At 37.3% G+C, this 23,633-nt stretch overlaps 1 protein-coding gene across 1 annotated transcript in view; it reads left to right on the top strand.

Annotated features, from left to right (window-relative positions):
* Window positions 1–333: 333 nt before the first annotated feature.
* LOC135220181 (uncharacterized) overlaps window positions 334–23,633 on the top strand; it is a 126,270-nt gene continuing 102,970 nt past the window's right edge. Inside the window, exon 1 of the mRNA XM_064257469.1 lies at window positions 334–552. Coding sequence (XP_064113539.1) covers window positions 550–552 — 3 coding nt within the window. The 5' untranslated portion in view covers window positions 334–549. The remainder of the gene's footprint in view (window positions 553–23,633) is intronic.

The raw sequence follows: 23,633 nt of genomic DNA, 5'->3' as shown, positions 1-23,633 counted from the left end.
CAAGATCCGGGGGCCTGCATCCGAGCATTCTTGGGTGTTGTGAAAAGCGATTTAGTGTGGATGTTGTGAGTGTAAGGAGTCATTGTCAAATGTAAAGGGGGAGGTAATATAGAAGAGTAAAGATGGTAGTTTAAATCTGACAATGTCTCTGAGGGTTGCGTGAAAGAGAGAGAGATAGAGAGAGAAAGAAAGAGAGAGAGAGAGTGTAGAGAAAGAACAAAATTGGTGGAGGAATAAATGGGAGTGGTTTGATGGTGGTCATAAGCGTGTGTCTGATCGGCATTTATATCAGTGGCAGTAGTGTGTTAAGTGTTATTTGGTGTTTTCTTTGCTGATATTGATATTCTGTGGTTGTTGTGGGTGTGTCTGTCTGGTTATTGTTGAAGTTGAAGAGGTTGGTTGTGCGATTTGGTGTCTGTGAGTTGGTAGTTGGGGACAGTGTTGGTGTTTGTCTGTTTTGTGTTGTGATTCTCGGCGGTGGTTGTGTATCAGCTAGCCTAGCCTGTATCCAGCAGACAGCACAATGTAGAACCCTGAAGTCAGTCACTGATGGTGAGTAAGAGAGTGTGAAGTTGTCTGTAGTTTTCGGTGAACCAGTTGTCCTTCAGGTAAAGGTAACGTGAAGGGAAAAGCGTGGCTGTGGGAAAATTTGTGAGCCAGTATGATTAACATAACTGTGGGGAGTTTGCTTGCTTTGTTGCTTTGCATGATCCCACCACAATGCCAAGGTCGATGTCACTGTCCCTTGGGACAAGGCTCTGGAGAAGCTAGGAGGAGGTTCTCTGGGTAGTCCTCTTTGTGAGGTTCGATCATGGAGAAGACAGATGCATAGCAAGACTTGACATGTTCTCTTCAACTTTTGGCGCATTTAATTCCGTTCAACTATCACTTGTGTTCATGTGAATGAACCAGTCATAGGAAAGGGATGCTTCATTTGGTGAATGAGAACCTCTGCTCTCACATCAGAAAGCATTTTTTGCTGAGGCAAATATGTTTTCCTACTCTGTGCATTGCTATCATCACCGCAAGTTCTGAGGAGAGTGGGCATGAACAATCAGCCCTCCTCTCTTTTTTCCTTCTACATCCTGGGTTACACAAGGATGAGTGAGGGAATAAGAGGGACTCTATGGAGTCTACTCCCCAGAGTTCGAATACGAGAGCTATATCCTGATTCGATATTAGGATCTCACCAAACATATGTTCAGTCTGTTCAGGATAGATATCACAGAAGTTTGAACACCACCACTCCAGTGTTCCTATTTTGGGAACAGCCAGTTCGGCATGAACTAGTCGTTTTAGGTGTCCTGTTATTGCCGTAGAAGCCTCCCTTCAGGGCGGCTTCAGCTTCGCTCTCTTCATTAGAGAATGAAGGTCTGCTTCCAGTCCTTATTCTTTTTCTCTCTTGAAATGAAGAATTAAGCTGGTGCTCGATTAACAGGAGCTTGCAAATATACTTATATAGTCTCCTTGTGACATGTGTCTGTCATCAGTTGCACCATACAAGTAATAGGGGCGTACCTGCAAGTTAGTTCTTCTGGTATGTGACCGAGACAAATACTAGTACCTTCCCTTAATTAACCTGAAACTCAGAACGGCCTTTCAGGCCTCCCAAGAGTTTCCATTTTTATTTTGAGATAGTGGTACTGTTTAACAATAGCACCACAGGGTTGGCATTATTGCCAAACAAGAGGGTTCCTTTTCCTCTTGTCTTATTTAAAATGCAGGTGCTCAAGTGTATCTGTAATGCACTCAATAGCTCTATAAGCCAAACGCATTCCATCATGGAATGTACTCAGGCAACTCAGCCTACAGAGTCGAGCGAGGGGCAGAATAGTATTGCCTTCTCAGTGAGATTTTGTTCGTCTTGGTATTGTTTCTCCTCTGTCGAGGGTTAACTACTAATTTGAATCTCTCTGACTGGCCATCATAGACTTAGGTGTCTGGCTCAGAATTCTCGCATATGGTTCATTTCTTGTGCTCCACATTTGCCATTGCAAGAAGTACCAGACGGAGATATGTCTCATTAGACTCATTATCATCTTTCTGTTTACCTCAGGGTATAACAGAAGTCTGTAAGTCTTCTGCTTCATGACTCATGGACTGCTGCGATGATTCAGAATGATTTTTCAGACAAATACAGCGGATTTTGTTTTCTCATACATTTTCTAATTTGTAAAGTGTTCAACTGCTAGTTGTTCTCCCCCAGATTGGAGTAAATGTTGGAGGACTTCATCTGCCTTGACAGCACCAGTGTCAGGGTAAAGAGAAAAGTTCCTCCCTAAACCAACCTTCGAAGTGTCAAGAAGTGGTTTGTGCAGGCAGTGCATCCCTGTGCTTTAAACGGCAGACCAGATGTCTGAACCAACAAGGGCCAAAAGCAGAGCGCAACCAGACTTATAGTGCGAATCAAGCCTAATTATTGACAACGACAGACCCTTCTCAGATCTTAGATATAGGGGGAAATCTTCTATTTGTGTCAGAGTTGTTTTAGAAGAAGAGATGAGATTTCTTTTATACCACAACCTCAAGATCGACCACTTCACCTGATATACTTTGTTGGAGGATTGTCGTCTACTGTTGGGAATAGCGTGAGATGCCACTTTTGAAAAACCCTTCGATCACAGGAAGGTGACAACAGTCGAAAACGGGTTACAGCCAGAGTGGACAAGTTTTGGTGAAACCTCCTGAAATGGGGATGTTTGAGCAGCTCTGAAATTGTGGGCAGGAGCCCTGGGTAGTCCACTAATAGGGCTAGTAGGTTGGGAAACCATTCTGTTTGCAGCCAATGTGAAGCTACTAGCGTCATGCTGACATTCTGATGGGATTAGAGCTTGTTCAGCACCTCTCCTGTCAAGCTGAACAGGGGAAAGGTGTAAACATCTAGGTGGGACGAGTCTAGTAAGAGACTGTTGCCCATGCTCGAGGGTTCAAAAAGGGGAGCAGAACAGAGGAAGTCTGTGATTTCTGAATGTGGCAAACAGATCCAAAAACAATCTCCCCCACAACTTCCACAGGTCCTTACATGCTCTAGGATCCAGAGTCCACTCTGTGGGAAGGACTTGCTGATTCTGACTCGATCCATCCGCTAAAACATTAAGTTTTCCCTGAATGAAACGGGTGACCAGTCTTGTCCCGTTCTGATAGAGGAAGGTCCCTCGCTGTTTTGAGGAGCGAGAAGAAGCGTGTCCCGCTTGCCGACTTATATATGCCAGTGCTGTGGTAATGCCGGAATGCAATGCTATTACCTTGTCCCTTACTTCCTTTAAGAAGTGAAGCAGACCAAGTGAATTGCCTTCAGTTCCCTATTGCATATATAGGCTTCTTTCTCCTCCTGAGACCAGGTTCCTGACATCTCCTTGTCTGCCAGGTGGGCTCCATAACCTTCGCCCGATGCATCAGAGAAGTCTAGGACTGAGTTCAGATTTCTCAGTGACTTTCCCTGGAGATATCTGTCATTTAACTGCCACCACCCTAAGTCTTCTTTTATCTTGTTCATTACTGGGAAAACAAAAGTCTGATTGAATCTTTTTTTCCCCGCTGATCTTCAGAAAGAATTACAGAACTATTAAATGCAATCTTCCTAGCCTAACAAATTATTCTAATGAAGACAGAGTGCCCAGCAGACTCATCCACTCGTTTGCTGAGCATTTCTGTATTGATAATAAATAATTTACTGTTCTCAGGCAGGACTCGATTCTCTTGGGAGACGGCAAAGACTGAAAATTCAGAGAGTCCATGTGAATCTTAGAATAGAGAATCTTCTGAGACAGTTTGGCTTTTGCATATTTATCAACAATACTAGATGTTGGGTCAGATCCAGTCTTATGAAGGTCCTCCATGCATTTTTTCTTCGTGGATGAACGAATAAGCCAGTCATCTAGGTTTAGCATTATATTTATACCTATTAGGTGTAGCCACTTCACTAAGGGAGTGAGGACTTGAGTAAACACCTCTGGGACTGTTGACAGGCCGAAGCACAGCACTTTGAACTGATAAACTTCATTCAGATAAAGGAATCTCGGGAATTTTCTTGAAAACGGATGGATTGGCACATGGAAATGTGTGTCTTGCATATCTAGGGAGATTATCCAATCCCCCAGTTGATGGTTGCTAGAACGGAGTGGTCTGATTCCATCTTGAATTTCGTCTTCTGACTCTTTTTGAAGAAATTCAGAGCGCTTACTTCAAGGACTGGTCTCCATCCATCCTGTGGCTTTCAGAACTACAAACAGTCGGTTATCGAAGCCCTTTGACTTGACATTCTGTACTTTTCCTGTTGACCCTTTCTTTATTAACAAATACTGCTTCTTCTGCAAGGGATAACATTTTTCTGATCCTACAGAGTAAGCTGTCAGTGTGATCGAAGTGTCCACCAGCAGTGGCTTTTCTTTGAATGGGATTGAGTAACCTACCTTCAGAACCTGAACTATCCAAGGTTCAACCCCTTTTTCCTTCCAGTTCTTCCAAATGAGCTGAAGTCTTGCACCCACAGGTGCATGGAGGACTGCATTTTCACTTCTTTGTTGCAGTCTTTGAAGTGGACTTCTGGACCGCTTGCAAGAAGAAACGTATGCTACCTTTCGTCCTTGCCTGGGGTCTCTGTTTCCTTCCTTGAAGGGGCGTTCTCTGCAATGACTTAGTAGAAAAAGGTGCCCAATCCCTAGGCTGTCTTGTAGACAAGCTAGCAGGTCTTGTGTGATCTTTTTCTGCAATTCTAGAGTAATCTCATTCACTACCTTCTGTGGAAACAGGTGTTACCTGTCCAAAGGCAAGAAAAACATAGCTGACCTCTGATTAGAAGTTACATTCTTTAAGGTGAAAGAGCACCAAAGCTCTCTTTCTTTAAAATTCCCATGGCAAACAAGAACGCCAATTCATGAGACATTTGTTATTGCTCTGTCACAACAATAAATGATGTTCAACCAGTCAGCAGAGGCATCTTCAGCTAAAGGACAGAAGTCGTTAATTTTCTTTCCTAAAGCTCCGATCGACCAGTCAAGAAAGCTAAGAACTTCCAGAGTTTTGAAGACGTTCTTCAGGAGATGATTGATTTCTGTACCAGAAAACATCACTTTGGCTGAATTAAAGGCAGGCCTAATTGCCCAATCTATCTCGCAAGAGAAGTCCACCTGGGAGGAGGCAGCCACTCCAAATAAGATATCGCCACTTAGAAAGGTGAGATGGAGGAATACAAAAGGAAGATTTTCATTGTGCCCTCTTCTCAGAAAGCCATGTCTGTGTCTTCTAAGGCTTTTGTGGCTAATGAGGAGAGTATGTACCATCTTGGGTAATCTCGAGAAGTCCAAGGGATTGTCCATTCTGAATGTTAATTGTGGCTTCGATGGGGCTGCAAGAGAGAAGAAATCCAGATAAGCCCCAAAAAATAAGTCAGAAGTGCTGCATAAGCCATGTTTGGGTTATTCTGTGCTGCTTCCTCTTCAACCATAGAAGGTTGCATCGTCATTGGTTCTGATGCCGTCTTCGTTGGAAGAGATATATTCAGTAAGTCCATAATGTTCTTCAGTTGTTGCTTAATCGGTTCCAATGAAGGGTCCACTTCCTCATCCATCGCTAAAGGTACCTGAAAAGAAAAGTCCTCATTGGGAGGCCAAGTGCAGGGCACATTGGAGCTTTCGGGTGCAAGGGCATTTCTGGGCACAAGGGCACTTCTGGGTTGGGTGCTCCCATGAGGAACGAGAACTTGGCACCAATGGGCAATTGAGCGCTTCTAGGCACTCCCGTGAGGAGCAAGAACTTGGCATTAATGGGAACTTCCGGGCGCTTTGATGCAGACATCTGTCCTTTGAGCGCCAAATATTGACATTCTGAAGAATCTTGATACAATGATAACCTCTCGGGACTGTCCTAAAAACTGCAGGAAGCTTGTGGCCTTCCTAAAGGCTCTTTTTGCCTTTTGCGTAGGATAATGCTCCAAGGAAGGATGGTGTCTCTTCAATGAGTGAGACTCCCTATTATAATGCTATCAGTGCCCTGAATCTGGGCTGGGCATTCCTGTCGCTTGACAAGAGATGGTGGACATCAGAGACGCCTCTCCAATTACCCTTTATCGCAACCTGGGAATGTACAGGTTCGACTAAGGGGGTGACTACCCGTGGGCAGATCCCACCAACTTCCCTTGGGCATTCAATATACCTCCTCCCTTGTTTAGGGGAGTCTGGCAGTGACCTTTGCTTAGGAAAGTCGGCGTGCCAGGCAGTCACCTCCTTCACAATCACTTCAGTTTCAGTTTTTTTAAACTTATCCATGAAAAATTTCACTGATTCACCTAAATGGGTCACAGTACTTACCATCAGACTGAATTTGTTATCAATCCTATTCTCCAGGCTGGCAAAGGAGTCAAGCTCCGACGATCGTGATTCAGGTGAAGGAAGAGGAGCAGGAGGACTCAGGATACATGAAATATCTGAAATTGGAGAAGTAACATTAGACACTTTGGTACTTGCCTCTTTAGGAGTCAAGCTACCAGGTACCTTACTCTTGGTCCCTTTCAAGCTTATTGCGATGTGAAGTCAAATTCTTCCACATTATTTTATCCCAGCTTTCACACTCCTGACAAGTGTTGTTAATAACACAATCCTGTCCTCTGCAAAAGGCACAAATAGAATGTGCATCATATGAAACTTTGGGCCGCAATACCTAAAACTAATTAAACTTGAATCATCATAATTAATAGTTGAGCAAATAATCAATAATTGACAAAGGTAAATGAATACAATTAAGGCAGTCCCCGGGTTACGACGTTCCGAGGTTAAGGCGCTTTTTAATTATATTCATCAGACATTATTTCCAGGGTTACGACGCCCACAACGCTCATCTGGCAGATGAAATATGACACCAAAAATGCAAAATAATCAATATTTGAAGGCTATTTTGATGAAAAATGCAATAAGAATGCAGTTTACATAGTTTTCAATGCACCCAAAGCATTTTTACGATGTTCCGGCTTATGACGATTTTTGGCTTATGACGCGTCTCAAGAACAGAACCCTCGTCGTAACCCGGGGACTGTAATAGTTAAAGTTAAGCAAAACAAACCAAATGGCAGCAAACATAGCACGGAACTGCCGAACTGTTAACTACCGATCAGCAATTCTCGCTGAGAAAAGCTGGCCGAAACACTAAAGAATCCAAAAATTAAACTAATTTAACAAAAAAAAATAACAAGACCATGACAAAGTCAATCGAAATTAATAACGAATGGCCAAAGGCTCAAATACTAGGGATGTGCCCAAGTATCGGTATCGGTATCGGTGTTATCAGCTAGTTTTTGTGGTATCGGTATCAGTGAATTTCTGGCCGATACTTTTGTCATTAGCATAGGAAATTAAAATCCTTTAGGCTGGCAGAATATTAATTTTCCTGTACTACTTTTCATTTCTAGGATAATTTTATTTAATATTATTTTTAATAAAATAATAATTTTAACTTAGTTCAGATGGTCCAAGACCAGTATGAATTGGAACTTGCAAAGGGATTTGTGCTTTTTTTGAGTTGAATGTTATGTTGGTCTATACTGAGAAACAAACTCTGGTCCTTTCGTAATCTTATATTTATTTGTGTACCAGTATCTCATTTTTCTTGGTATTACTTAATGAAAACAATATTATGTATAGTAATGAGGCAAAGGATTAACCCCTCCATTACCAGAACCTTACATAATATAAATGAATGAGTCTGTTAACTGTTTCTAGCCAATATATAAATTAAAACTCAGAATAAAAGTATATATTAGTGATTTCAGATTGCTCAATCATCACCCCATGAATTCGAGTAAGCACTACGTACCAAAATTGTTAAAAGTCTTCTAATGGTAACCATAATATAAGCCAGTATCCAGTTATAGGGGATTAAATATTAAAATGTTATACTTGATGTTCTTTCTCAATGAAATTTGTGCCTTTGAAATTGTTTGTATATAACCCTATTTTATGAGCTTTGAACTTTTGAACCTTTAATATACAATAACCAGAGAACAAGAATGATTTTAGTAACAATATATATTCTTCTAAATAACAGTAATATTGAGGTAACAGGTATCGGTATCGGCTGTAAAAGCTGGTATCGGCATCGGCCAAAAATTTGGAATTGGTGCATCCTTACCAAATACTTTACCATAAGTGAAAGAAAGATCAAATCCGATAGAAAACACGCTGCTCTCCTACAACGTGTTGATTCTAGGACGGCAGAAACAAATTGAGGTATTTTCATGTAGTTATTCCTCTTTTCTCCAGAAAGTGGGTGGAGCCTATTCCCCTACCAGACACTGGAGGAAGTATAACCGCGAATTTGGAAATTTAAGCTGCCATCAAAGTAGAAACTACAGCCATGTAATTACTGTACTGGCTAAGTTACTCTAATAAAAAAAGTAATTACTGTACGCAAATGCTGATGAGACAAGGGGTTCAAGATGTTCACTTAGCTTCTGCTAGATCTCAGGTCACCTTTCCAAGAGTTTCATACTCAAATTCATTCTCTTTGTACCATCTCAAATCAGTGAATTCATGAAATGCAAATTTATGGGCTTTATATGTTTTTTATTATGAATGTAAGTTTCTTCTTCCTTGAGACTTGAATATATTCTATAACTGGCGCTGCTGCTGCTAGGTTAAATCACTTTAGATTTTGGTAGTCTAAAATTTATGCATTACCTCAGTTTGTACATTGTTCACTAGCTGCAGGACATTTATCTCTATCCCAAATAAGATAATCTTCATAACTACATTTCAGATATGGTGTGGGTTTACTTAATAATCCCTTTGACATAATGTTAGTTGACTGTATGCTAAACAGCCATATTTTGTACATTTTACTATAGACATTTTCCTTTTTTGTTTATCATTTTCATAGGTGTGGAAATGTTACTGTAGTATACAGAATTATCTGAGCCAAATTTGGCTTGCCTTCCACAACATTTGACTATAAATTTTTTACTCCTAAGGCTCTGGCACTATTAACTTGCATGTTGTCTAACATGAGGGCTGTTATCTGCAATAATCTGTTCTTTGATTTACAGCAATTGCATTTCTCTCTACAGTTTGATCAGTTATGTCATCATTGATGCCTGAAAATCAAACTTACCAGCTACAATAGTTTCAGTTTTCTTACAAAACTACTAACTTAGTCATGCTATTCTTGATTTTAATCTTTAATAAATACATTTCACATTGCATGTTTGTCTTTGGCTCAAAATGCTTTGTTAAAACATCAATAGCTGTATGACAGCTTTGATCAGAGCTGTCAAAGAATGCAACACCAAAACCTCTTACAACTTCAGTTTCTGCCACATGAATGAAGACTGTGCTCTGCTCTTCTTTGGTTATATATATATATATATATATATATATATATATATATATATAATATATATATATATATATATATCTATATATATATATTATATATATATATATAATATATATATATATATATACTATAATATTTAAGTGTTTACATAATAAAAATATGGAATGTTAGTCCAATATATATAAAAGACTAAAACTAAAGAGGTCAACCAGATTGCTTGCAGGAATGTGATCAGACTAGAGACGCTAAAGATGACGTATACAATAAAAGTAGGCTAAGATAACATGCCGTCACCTGTAGTCATTCATTTGTTTATAAACTCTAGTCCAAGCTCCCTGCTTGAGACAACTACCGCGACCTATAATTCAAACGGCCTACGTGATCTGTAGCGTGTCTCATCTGATTGTATGTTCATATGTTCGAGCTACTATCTGCTTCCTTCATAACTTGTAACAGAGTGGTAGAAGAGCAGAAAGTAGTTAGCTATCGTCATTAGAAGACCTGTACCTCTTTACCTAAGCTTTATCATGTAGAGAGAATAGAATTAGCCATCATCATTGGCAGAAGCGATCAAGCTATCGTCATAGAAGACTTGTACAATCATATCTGATCTTCACCATGTAAAACTTCAGAAGAATATATATATGTTTATACTTCGTGTTTTCTACAAGAACCTCCTCACCGAATCATCATGAGTTTAACACATCGTCGTCATAAACAAGAAGATAATTCCGACTTCGTAAGTGATCTACAAACCCCAAGACACTCCATTGAAGATGGAAAGTGCAATACCAACCGACTTAGCGTACGATTATCGCAAGTCTAACACTACCTCATAGGGCGCCTTATCATACAAGGCACAAGCCCTAAAAGTGGTGGCAAGCGTACCAGAAGGACTCTACAACTTCTCCGAAGATAAATCAGAATAATAAATCATGAAGTCCGACGACGAAAAGCAAGAGATTCTTCAAGCAACTTAGTATCATCGTTTAGTGAATAACTTCAAGAAACAAAACCGACGTGTCCTTTTCCTACGGCAATGCAAGCTTCGTCTCTCATTAGAATCATTCAAGAAAACATCGTTAGTGAGCGTTTCCGGCACTTCAAGAAACAAACCAAACGCGTCTGCAGCATCGGATCTTTCAAGGGCTCGAATCATCGAAACAACGCGCACGGGGGAAACTGAAGTCAAACCAGGTCATCCGCTAAATAGAGAAGGAGGACCAAGGCCGTGTGTCGTTATCGGAACACCGTGACTTCCCACAAAAGCAAGCTAAGTACAATTTTTTATTCATTTGGAGTAACTTTGAGTGTTTCCTTTGCAGGTCGAATTTCGTTATTCCTGTGGCTGAAGTTACGAGACATTCTTAATCTTACTTTTTTACAGAAATTATCTACATCATTGAGATTTCGCTACTTCGAGTTTTTTATCTTTGAGTGTCCTGTTTCCAAGAAGTTCTACTGAAATATCATAATCATATACTATGTTTAATTTTTGTTATCATTTTGGGGTGATTATTAACTCCCTTACGTAACAAATCATATTAAACAGTGAATATGCGTTTACACAGTGGACGTCTGTATTTATACAGATGCATGGATAGGGTCGTTAAGCACCGTAGTGATTAGAAAACACACAAAAAACAAGTGGAACACCCGTACAAATCTATATAAATTAGAGGTAACACTATTTCGGGTCATGACAATAAATGCTCCTTTGCAAAGTCCCGATCGCAGTTTTAGCCTTGAGTTTTTTGAGTTATATAAAATATCGAACCTCAATGACTCAACTTAACTTTAAAAATATGGCTGGATTGCAAGGAATAACACGTCTGTAAAAAACTTTCATTAGGCTAAATGCGCTGACCAGGATCCCTCACTATTTCAAATTTTAGCAAAGAATGAAGTACAAACAGTTAATATTGAATGCAGTAGAGATAACTTGTCTTAATAGTAATCGCTCAGTTCCTAATAGTTCGTCATTCATTGCTTCATACATAACCAGCAACCTAATGCTAAAAACACACAATACGTTGCCGATGGTAATAAAGAGAAGGATCCTAATTATTACAAAAAAAGAAATAGAAACTACCCTCCAGAGCCCTTTCAGAATCAAACAAGCAAACTCGGTTACTGTGCCACCTAGTCAAGCGGTCAAGGTCAGTCAGATCTGCCGAAGTGTTCAAAGCATAGCAAATTCCACACACTAAGCGACTCTAGCAGAGTGGGGAAAAGTGATGTTGGATCAATTATGCCATACCTTTTATTTTTATGCCAATACCTTTTTGAATTAAAAGGGATTTTTCCTATGAATCACACGACCGTATCAAGTAATCAGAGCAGGTTCTAGTAATTTTAATACAATAAGTTATTATAAGTAGTGGTGGATTAAGCCCGACTGTACGCGCCGTAAAAATTAGAATATCTTGATTTATTTCATTAGTACACGTAATATCCTGTATTTACGGACTCACCGTCTGTTGTTCGAACTTCCCTAATGAGAAGTCCGGATAAGCGAGCGCTTACAGATACCTCTATAGTTATAAAAAACATTGATCTGTATGTAGTGTAATTGTAAGATCCATCTAGGGGTATACAAAATATTATCTTACATCCTGCAAAATAAGGCGTGTTTATCAAAGGAAAATCCTATAAACCTTCAAACATATTAAAATCAGTTTGAAAAAAAAAAGAGAGACAATTAATCAAATAATAACTTATATAAAGGAACTATACATTTGTCTCATAAATCGTAACATTGTTCAAATGACCCAACAGAATTCTCCCACAATCGCAGTCGTAGTTTGCACGCAAAATCTCGAGAAGCATGCACCCTCGAATGTCTTAGTACGTGTAAAAAGACTTTGCTGGGAAATGAAATTTAATCCTTCCCGACACTCTGAAAATATAACGATTTCCGCGAACAAAAGCCCTAGACACGGTTGACTCGCAGCAACAAGTTAATATAGTAATCCCACAAAAAACCATACATATAAATCGCATTTTTTTTTTTATTGTTGCTAATTTTTTAAATCACGCCCAATTCGTCGTGGATGAATCTCTCTTATATTCTATCTAAAGTAATATCAGTAAAGTCCATTCAAGCAGAGATGATTTCAGCAGAAACTTTTTTTTTATCTTTTATCTGAATACCAGGTTTGTTCTCCACTAGCGAGTGATTTCTGAGGAAGAAAAATAAAACGGATGTAATTTAACACAAAATACGGTCTAAGGACAAACATAAAGCTATATACGTACCTTCGTATAGACTCTCACTGAAATTTCAAAATAGTAGGTAAATGAACGCAGTTGAAAAATGTTAGTAATAGGAGTCATTAGGAAATCCAAAATAAGCCCTATAATTTTTCCCTCCCCTCAAAACGTCATGCCATAAAAAATCGGACTTGGCGTATCTGCGTAGATTTCTGTCGCTTAAAACAAGGAAACGACTCCCGATAGTTTCCAGTGCCATGTACCCGACGACATCTTATCTCTGTTAGGTTATAAATAAATTTTTCACCAGCTTGGACTTACTTAAAAGCTTTTACCAGATACCATTACCTAAGTGATTGTACCTCATACACCGTTTTCAGCACACTCAGGGGACATTATCAATTTTACGTATGCCTCCGGCTTACGTTGCGCCGCAATTTACAATATAGTGTTTGGAGACTTTTAGGGGATAACCTCCATGCCTATATGGATGATCTTGTATCTTTTCTAATACCTTAGAAGTACATTCACTAAACTAGAGCTAGTGCTACAGAGACAAAGACAAATAATCTCAGAGTAAAATATCTAAATGTGAGTTTTTAAAAACCGAACATGTTTATCTAGGTTTTATGTGTCTAGTCAAGGTCTTAAAGTAGTCCATGGTAAGGTGTCGGCTATTCATAACTTTCCGGTACCTATTAACGTAAAAGGGGGATACAGCACTTTGGCGCTGTAGTGGGTATTACAATCGTATGTAAATATGTAACTCTTCAATCATGACAGCTCCTTTAACAGATCTTACTTACGAAGAAGAGCGTAGATTTATTAGGGTCTAAAAAGCATCAACAGGCGTTCGATATCCTAAAAGCGGAAGAATGCAGCTCACCTAACTTAAAAAATCCCCAGATTTATAATAAGGTTTTTTTTTTTTTTTTTTTTTTGCAACAGACGCCTCAGACCAAGGGGTAAGAGGGTATTACTTCAGTAATAGGATAAACAGTTCTTCCCTATAGCTTTTTATTCACGTAAACTAAAGCCCTTTACCCTTTGAAAGTAAATATGCAGTAATAGGCAAGGAAGGGCTAGGTATCTTTAACTCACTAGTACATTTTAAGTTCATAATCTATGGCTATCCTGATAAAGTCCTTACTGAACATGAGTCCTTTACCGAGTTTTTCAAAGGCTTTAATCACAGTCCAAACGGAACTCGGTGACAAATGATCATTCAGGTCTTTGGGAGCCAAGATAAGATATCTACCTGGGAAGCAATTATCCATAGCTGACGCATTATCCCGCAATCCCGCCCACCTACCTGCAAGGAACCATTAATTAAAAAAAAAAAAAAAAAAACTCAAAAAAAAAAAAAAAAAAAAAAAAAAAAAAAAAAAAAAAAATATATATATATATATATATATATATATATATATATATATATATATATATATATATAAAAACATCCGTGCCTATTGTTAAAACCGTATCTAAACAAGAAAATTCCTTAACCCAAGAGATCGCGAGCATTTGAATATCTGGTCGGAGCGCAGAACTGTTACAAACAAATGAACAAAGCAAGAGTCAACAGGACATAACCCAAAACAATAAACGCTTCGAGCAGAAACCCTAAAGCAAAAAAAATATATTTAAAGTATGTGTATCAGAATAATGTAATCAATGTAATATTATATGTAGGTCCGTGACGAGGAAAACCCGAAGAACACAGCAGATGACTAACGACCATGGTAGTAGTAACCCAGCAAACACAGATGTAATTGGGCCAATTCTGGATTATTGAGGAAATCCAACAATACTAATGGATAATGGAATAACTGAATTGGACCCATTACCAAAATATACCGCATTTCCAATGTTGGATAAACACTGGATATCCAATTTCGGCTTGATTATCGTCTTTACCAGTGTTTGGATACCAACTGTGTTCGATTCATAAACAATACAGTTGGATCTTTTGAAGCGACTTTAAAAAATATATTTGCATATCAGCAAAAAAAAAAAAAAAAAAAAAATTCTCAAGACAATTAGTTATTGATAAACCATTTAAATATATATATATATATATATATATATATATGAACCAAACAAAAACAAAAACTTCTTTCAGTTTTCTTCTGAAGATTGAAAAAGAAACCCCACAAAAATCACTTTGTAACTTGTTTACTTCTTAGTAAAACTAAATGTAAATACTTAGAAGTAACAATTGTTACAAAGTGATTTTTGTGGGTTTCTTTTTCAATATATATATATTATATATATATATATATATATATATATATATAATATATATCTATATATATATATATATATATGTGTGTGTGTTGTGTGTGTGTTTTTCAAATTTGGAAAACAAGCAAATACATACAACAATGTCAAAATAAAAAAACAATGTGCCAAATCGAAATTTGGATGCCATCTGGTTTGAAAAGTGCACATACATATACCCAATATAGTTGGATTTGTGTGTGATACTTCTCAAACCATAATTGGTATCCAAAATTTTGATTTGGCATTTTTTTTTTTTTTACTTAGCATATTTTTTGGCACATTTCTTATGTTTGCCAAATTTAAAAATTATGTTAAATCCTACTCATTTGAAACATTCCAAGACACTATGAAGAGAAACCTATACTTTTTGCTTTTATTTGTAGCCACCTTTTGAAATAGGAAAGAATTAAAAAAAAACTATGGCATTACAGAGAGAAAAAAAACTTTACCAAACACAGGATGAATGAAAAGTAAGCAAGGGAACCATTTAAAGACAAATCCCGCCTACTACTACTACTGCTGACTACTACTACACTCGCTGGGTGTTCAACTTCAAAACTGTAAAGAAACAAGGTACAGCAACGCAAACATCATCAGACTCGAAAGTGCAATGCTACTGATCTGTTTCTACGAGCACAAAACCATAAAGATCTCCAAGAAGAATAGCTTCCCGCGTAATAGTTATATAGATCTACCGATACCTAACATAAACCAAAGAGGTAGGTAAACAACAAGCAAGGGAGGAGCCGTTTCAAAGACAACACCGCCTACTACTACTACTACACTCACGTGGACTGGCTGAGGTCCAAATTTAAAACTATGAATAGTCTTGTCTCTGAAGAGCACTACTGCTGACCATTTCTGCAAGCGCAAAATCATCAACAAAAGAAGATTAAAACGTGCTTTGGAAGACAATTGTGAGTAGCAGTGTTTGCATATTAGGTTCATGTGTTTAGCCATGTGGGTTAGGCTATCATGAGGAACAAGTACCTATGAATAAGCTAAATTCTTTAAGAGTAGGACAAACCTCGGAATGGTAGCTACTAAGTTGTGTTTATTAGAGCGGGGTCCAGACTCCAGATGCCCCTAAAAAGCCAGGTCAGGGCACGGAACCCTAATCGGATATTGGATAGGCAACGTTCCAACCGGATAGGTCATGGAGTGGCATTCTAGGAAAACTTAGGGTTAGTTCCTGGATCCTAAGTTTACTCATTAGGTATTCAGTTTACTTTGTTACTTAAAACTGTTTACAGGTATTCTCCTACTTATGGAAAAATCATATCTCAAATATACCCTAGCCTACCACTAGGGTAATTGGCACCATCACTACATATAGGGTAGCCTAGCCTACACTACTTTATACATAGGTATACAGCATAATAATTATTAGTTTCAGCATATTTTCTAGGTTTCAATGTAGGCTAGGTAAAAACCATCATGGTACAGGGGTGGACCATGTATGATCAATGTGTCAACCCCAAGAAAAGTACATTATAATGCGTCCTGACACCTGAGTAGAGGTCTTTAGCTCTGTTTCTCACCAACAACAAGTCGCGTCTGATGCCCATCTCCGATGTCATGGACGCGTTATAATGTACTTTTTTGGGGGTTGTCACACCGATTGACGTACATGGTCCCCCGCCCCTGTACCATGCGGTTTTATACCCTATATGTGTTTCCTTGTGAAAATTCAGTACGAAGAAAAAAATTGACTAAAATTAAAGTGTTGGCCTAGTGTAGACATAACGAATACAGTAGCGTAGCCTACAGTATTCTCTATATACACATACGGTATAGTAATTTATTAATTGATATAAGCCAATTCTGGGAGGTTCAGTGCATTCTGACTATGATATATTAGTAGGAAAAAATTGGACACAAAACGAGAATCAGTCAGACATTAGTACAATTGAGTGATGTCAGGCTGCTGGATGGCTGCATATAATTATAAAAACAAGGTTTCTACATCACTTCACTGTATCCAATAATATTGTTAGGTATTCTTGTATTATTGCATTATAAAATACTAACATATAGGTAGTGGTCAATGTTTTGATTTAGAAATCAGTTGGTGGCCCATACAAGTTTATTTCGCCATATTTAACTCAATTATGAGCAAATTTTCTAGCTTCTAGTTAGCATAACAAATGAATATCCAGATACTTTACTTATATGAGACAAGGTCATTTTTCGTTAGACAACGTGTTTACGTTGAAATATGACTTGAATACATTTGTTGTGAACTAAATTATTTTTTTTCATGAAAAGATTGCATCAGGGGCATGTTTTTTTGTGTAAAAAAAAAAATTACAGGATTCTGTTCACTATTTTCACTTGGTTTCAGCGTAATACAAGCTTTGGCGTTATCTTTTTATTGGTCTAAAAAAAACTGTAAAATGTTTGTTCTTTCAAGCCCAATAGTTTTGATAAAATGATTTTCTCTCAATTTTATCTACGATTGTGTTCGATAGCACAATTTTATCTAAGGTGTGTTTGATGGCACAAGTTTTACAGGAGTTTTATCCTTGTTGCTATTGCATGATAGTCATTAGCGGTAGTATTTTCCTTGCTGAGCTTTGATCTATAGCACCTAAACGTTCTGCATAAAATATCATTCTATGCTACATATCATCATTTATAACATGACTACGGTAATGCTTACTATCATTCGGTTGTTCATGACTATACATTTACCACAATTATAACGTTAAAACAATACTTCATCATTCTCTTTTGCTGTTTTCAGACTCTTTAACTAGAAGACAGATAATTTTAGCTATTGTAATTTGGTCTCTCTCGCTCCCTGAGTGTACTCTGCTGCCTGCGTTCATTGCGAGTGAAATTTTTAAAATAATTTCAAAATATTGTTGTATCAGTATTAATTTGTTAACCCCCACCCATCGTAAATCGGATTATCGTAAGACAAATTATTGTAACTTGAACACTACCTGTAATTTTAAATTCATGTCTATTGTCCTTTTCTGCAACAATAGTAACCCCCCAAAATTAAGATGTTTCCAAATTAGATATAACACAATATTTCTACTTTAATTTTAACCCAACCCCCTTTCAGTTCTTTTTCTTAATATAACTGAGGCAGGGCAATGCTACTTAGCTCTTTGACATCCATATCGCTTCCAGGTATAAGAACATTTCTTAATTTTGTGGGCTATCCTTATGTATTCCCCCCAGTTTTCTGCTAGGGGTGATTTTTCCGTGTCTATATTTATGTCCTGATCTGTTTTTTTAATTGATTTACACATTGAATAAATGTTCGGTGATGTCCTCCTCCTCTGTATATATCCCAGACCCTCGTCCTGAAAATTTACCCAGGAAGCTAGCCTTTAAGTTCAACATATTCAGTCTGGCTTTCATTATGATACATGCTTCCTTTGTTTTCCAGTTCCCTTATGTTTTTGTTTTCCTCGAAGTTATCTGTGAACCTCAGCTTCTTTATTTCTTTCCTCTTTTTGTTTGAAAGTCTCTTAGATATCTTGATTAATTCTTACTTCTATTTCCTTATTCAGTGCTTTTTTTTGGCATACCTCATTCCATTATTTCTATTATTATATTTGGTACAATGTTGTTCACCAAGCTTTTTGTCCGACATTGTCCATAAGGTTGCTCTTAATTGCTCTTCTACTATTTCTTTGATTGATCTTTGTTTTGAAAAACCTGCACCACAATATACTGCTCATCCTGATCTTCTGCTTGCTCTTTTATTCTGGTTCATAGTCAACTTGTCTCATTTCTTGGTACCTTTTTGGCATATCTCATTCCGTTAATTTCTATAATATATTTGGTACATGTATTTACCAAGCTATTTGTCCAAAAAATTGTCCATAGGGCTCTTTGATTGCTCTTCTGCTATTTCTTTGATTGATTTTTTTTTTTTTTTTTAATTTTTTTTTTTTTTTTTTTAAAAACCTGCACATATATACTGCTCATCCTCATCTCTGCTTGCTCTTTTATTCTGGCTCATAGTCAACGTGTCTTATTTCTTGGTACCTTGCCTTTCCATTTATTATAGCCCTATTTTGGCTTCTGATTCTGTGACTGTATTTACAGTTTCTACCATATTTGCAGTGCCCCCTCTTTGAAACGCATACATTCTCATCTTTGGTCTACGTTAATTTCGTCGTACTATAGTCCCTATTCTGGCTAATGACTCTGTGGCTGTATTTACAGTTCCTTGTCATATTTACAATAATAACCTTCTTTGTAGAACTTATATACTGTCCTTTGGTTTACCTCTTTTTCTGCCTTGACTGTTCTGGGATCTTTTATAAATTCTGCTTTTCCACTTGTGCAGGTACTCACAACTTTCCTGTCGTAAGTGCAGGTACTCACAAGTCTCTCCTTTCTTGCACTTTCCTGTCGTAAGCGCAGGTACTCACAAAGTCTCCTTTCTTGCACTTTCCTGTCGTAAAGAACCCTGCACTCTGCTCTTGTTAGCTTATCCTTATCTTTAGGTGCACTTTGATTTTCCCATGTTCTTTGCTTTCTTTCCAACCCCTCTGTTAATCGTGGTCCCTGTTTAGGGTTTCGCTATTCAAGCATTGCTTGTTGTTCAGGGTAGGTGAGTTACTCTTTAGTCTTGACATTATTTTAGTGGTCCTTTCCGTGATTGTACCTTGTTTGTTTTCCATATTCTTCACTAGGTTTTCATTTAGGGTTTTCAGGTCTTCCATGAAGCTCCAATGATTGCTCACTGTCCTGTTTTCTGCACAATCTCCGTTTCTTCCAATTGCTTTTTCTAATTTTTTCTTTGTATGATCTGCAATCTTCTTTGAGTACTTTAGTTCTCCAATTGATTTATTCTCCTTTTTTTACTTTCTCTGCACTTTTATTCCATCCATACCATATTTTCCAAAATTCTTGGTGATCTGGGATGTTTCCTCTATCCTTTCTCATAGCAATTTCCTCATCCTGACTTATTGACCCTTTTTTGCCTGTACCCTCCATTACATTTTATACAAATACTAGTGTTTTCTTCCTTTTAGCATCTCATGGCAATACCTATATAAGCTTGTTTTCAGCAAGTTTTCTCAGGTTTCTTCAATTGCTTTTTCTAATTTCTCTTTGTATGATCTGCAATCTTCTTTGAGTAACTGCAATACCAATCTAGGCCTTTTTTTCCTTTTTCTGTCATTTTTAATCGACCTCAAGAAAAGTCTTCATTTGAGGCTTGTTTAGGTCTGTGCAGAACAATTTTTTGCATTTATCACACTTGGCTTTCGTCTTCTGGGCCTAGCTGGACCTTGCATTGCCCACATGGGGCATGACTTCTTCCTATCACTTGTCGATTTCTTGTGGGTGGATGTAGGTAAAAAATCATCGTTGTGGTCTAAACAATCTATTAGCTTACTGTTGTCATGAGGCCTACCTTTTAACATTCTTTGATGTCTAACAAGGAGACGTCACTCCTCTAGAGTTTTATCTATTGCTTCTTTACTTTGGCCTTTTCTGAAGGGTTGACCTGCCTACCCGTGGAATTCTTCTGACTTCAATTTTTCATGAACCTGTTGTTTTTCCACCTTCTGCCATGTTTGTTTCCCTGACCTGGCTGGATGTCTCCACCAGCAAAAACAACAACAAACTGTACCTTACCTTTCATCCAGATCTGAATTCTCCCTCTGCTAATTAATTTACATCAACACCTCCCACTAGTTGCTTTGCCATTCATAAAAGTTGGTACCCACTTTCAATTAGGACAAGCCAAAAGTAAGCTTTTCCCACACCATACCTTGATAGGTTTTTTCTGTCTCATTGGTCCCCTGTATGTTCAAGAATTGTGAAGCTGGGGGATTGTTCATTCTGGCAAGTACATGGACCTTGAATCGTCATGCAGAAGAATAATATAAGGAATATAGAGGAACTTTGCATGGGAAATAAAAAAGCTACTGTAGAAAATAATTCATACACAAGCAACTAGTGGTGAAATTTTTAACAACGATTGGATGGTGAAAATAATGTCTTCTCCTAAGCTTACTAATTGCTTGGCAATCTGTGTGTGGTGTTGTGGGGCTATCACCTTTTTTTCTTTTTGCTTATACCAGATTTCCAAAGAGTATCTTGTTGACAGTTTCCTCAATTTTTCAGTAATTGAATATTGTAAATCAGGATGGTACCTGTGTAACCAATAAAATCAGCTTTTATTTCCTGTGTTGGTGAAGCGATTTGGATGAAAAGAGATTGTGCTAACTACATTTTAAATTAAACCACACTTCTGGTTAGATATTGGAAAATAGTTGATTTTCTTTTCAGTCTTGCAACCTCTTATGCTGGAGTGATGCGACCTCTTGTGATGATAATGACAAAATTGGAAAGTAGGGTGCAAAGATCAGCAGAATTCACTAGAAATAATGATAGGTACCATCGAAAAACATTTGAAACAAACTCAGGCTGCTGCACCCACTGGACCTGATTTATCCTTGCTGGACGGATTGCTACCAATACAAAGATATGTAGACTTTGAGGACTTTGAAACAACAGATAAATGGGGAACAGTGCCCTTAAAGTCACTGGTAGCAACATGTCAGTTACCATGATATGCACAATGATGTTTTTATTATGCTTCAGTACTGAAAACTCTTTACTTTGACATTAACTAAAGATAAGAAAAAAGGCCATAGTGTGTAGAATGATTTCATTTCTAATGATTATCAAAACTTTTTGTATAACCAGTCCTTATTGAATGTTATTTCTAGGTACATCGACTCCAGATTCTTGGGGAGCAACCGTCAAAGCAGCAGTCAAAAAACCATGATTGACTTCTGCATGACAAGTGGACTCCAGTATGAGTTCAACTGGGAAGGTCGTCTTGGCTGGAACACGAAAACAAATACAATGCAAGAAAAGGTTTCGTAGAACACGACATTGTGTGGAATTATAATAAGTGAGTGCTTGTATAATGCTGTTAGGTGTAGGGTATGGCTTTTGCAGTGTGTAAATTGGCACTTTGTAGTACTGCCTATTGCTAGCTTTTAGATGGGATGCAGATGCAGTGAAGTGCCATGGATGCTGGTAGATAGTCAAAATATAAGTACTGTATGTGAAATCTTCAAAACATGAGTTGCATTTGTATTTCATCCACACATTCAGTAAGGTTTAAAGAAAATAATGCAAAGTAATCCATTATAAAAGTGCAGTGTAATGTTAAAGCACAGAAACCATAAGTTGCCATTATCATTTAGCCTTGCAGGGGTTAACACCAAAATCAAATCCCACAAAGTTAAAAAGGACTTAAACCTTAATTGTTACCCTTTAAATGAATTAATACTTTGACATCAAAACTTCTAAAGTTTGGATACTGCCATAGCCTCTGTACCAATGTCTTCCATTGTCTTGGATTTGAGTTCACTTGCTTGAGAGTACACAAAGTTACACCATTTTTTTATTGTCCACTTTTTACCTTCCTGTATAGGGTTACTTTTTCCTACTCGACCCCTTGGGTTCAGAGGTTTATGCTTTTCTAACTTAGATTTTAACTCAAATTGTAATAATAGTGGTATAAGTAACTGAATATAAAGGCTTTTTATATTGTTGGACTATGCGTAGTACTGCAGATATGCAATTTACTAATATTGATTATCCTTTTCAGATATTCTGGTGAACAAGACACAATTATCAACTGATGAAACTGAAGAAGGGAAACTATGATGATTTATCTAAAAAATGCATGTGACAGATACGTGGGAAGGAAAAGACCAAAGACTTGCACAGTCAGCAAAGTCAAGATGAGAGTCCCAATTCATCTCAACCTAATTCTGTTGGGATCCTGAAGGAATATAATATAGAGCACTTCTGCTGACTGTTGTCAAGGAAATTATAATATTCATGTAATTTGTTTATCAATCAAATTTATCTTATTATTGGCAAGTCTCTTTTGATTAGATTTTTATAATATTTAAATGAATAATTTTTATTATATTTAAATGAATAATTTGATGTAGAGAAGTATCATTCTTTCTGTCTAATGTTTGTTGTGACTTCATGCAAGATGCTACATCCATTTATCTAGTACATACAGTGCTGTACTTTATGAATGGCAATTTGTGTTCCTGCATTACTTTTTTTTTTTTTAATTAAATGGATGTACCATCTTGCACGAAGTCACAACAAACATTAGACGAATCCATGAATATTTATAATTTCCTTGACTGTATCATCAGCTAGTTTTTGTAAAATATTGTATATAGAAATCAGATATATTAAACAATTAAGGTTGGAGGTTTTATGTAGTATGTAGTTGATATATAGAATGCAGTATATATATTGGTACTAGTTACTGCAACTGTTTTGTTAACCATTTTTTGCCTTCGAATAAAAATTTAATTGTGACTATGTATTTTTGATGTTAAACACCAGTATAATGGATCCCATTTTTTTATGTGTTAATGCATTTATTGAAATTATTGTTTACATGACAGCCACAATACTTGATCACAGAACAGTTTTTAAAGAGTATTGATTTGTTTCTATTGACTGATATATGTTTGCATAAAAGTGTTTAAATTATTTTCAAAAAATATTTTTGTCAATACCTAAATACTTGCCACATCACCCTATACTACTTTATCAAAATAATTAAGATGAATATTGCAACATACAGATACATAAGGGTATACGTTTTGTCCAGAAGACTATGAAAGAAATGTTTTATATCTATGTACATCACCTGTTTTGTAGCTAAAGTTTGAAAAAAAAATAAACTATACAATGTTTTTATGCATGTAAACTATAGTGCTGATAAAAGGTAAAGTAAGGAGATCGGAGCTTCTAACATTTCTTCCAGTGGGGTTTCGATCACGTGT

This window comes from Macrobrachium nipponense, chromosome 1, assembly GCF_015104395.2.
Source record: "Macrobrachium nipponense isolate FS-2020 chromosome 1, ASM1510439v2, whole genome shotgun sequence".
In the NCBI taxonomy this organism is placed as follows: Eukaryota; Metazoa; Arthropoda; class Malacostraca; order Decapoda; family Palaemonidae; genus Macrobrachium; species Macrobrachium nipponense.
Note: the sequence above shows the minus strand (reverse complement) of the source record. Positions and strands in the feature narration are given on the sequence as shown.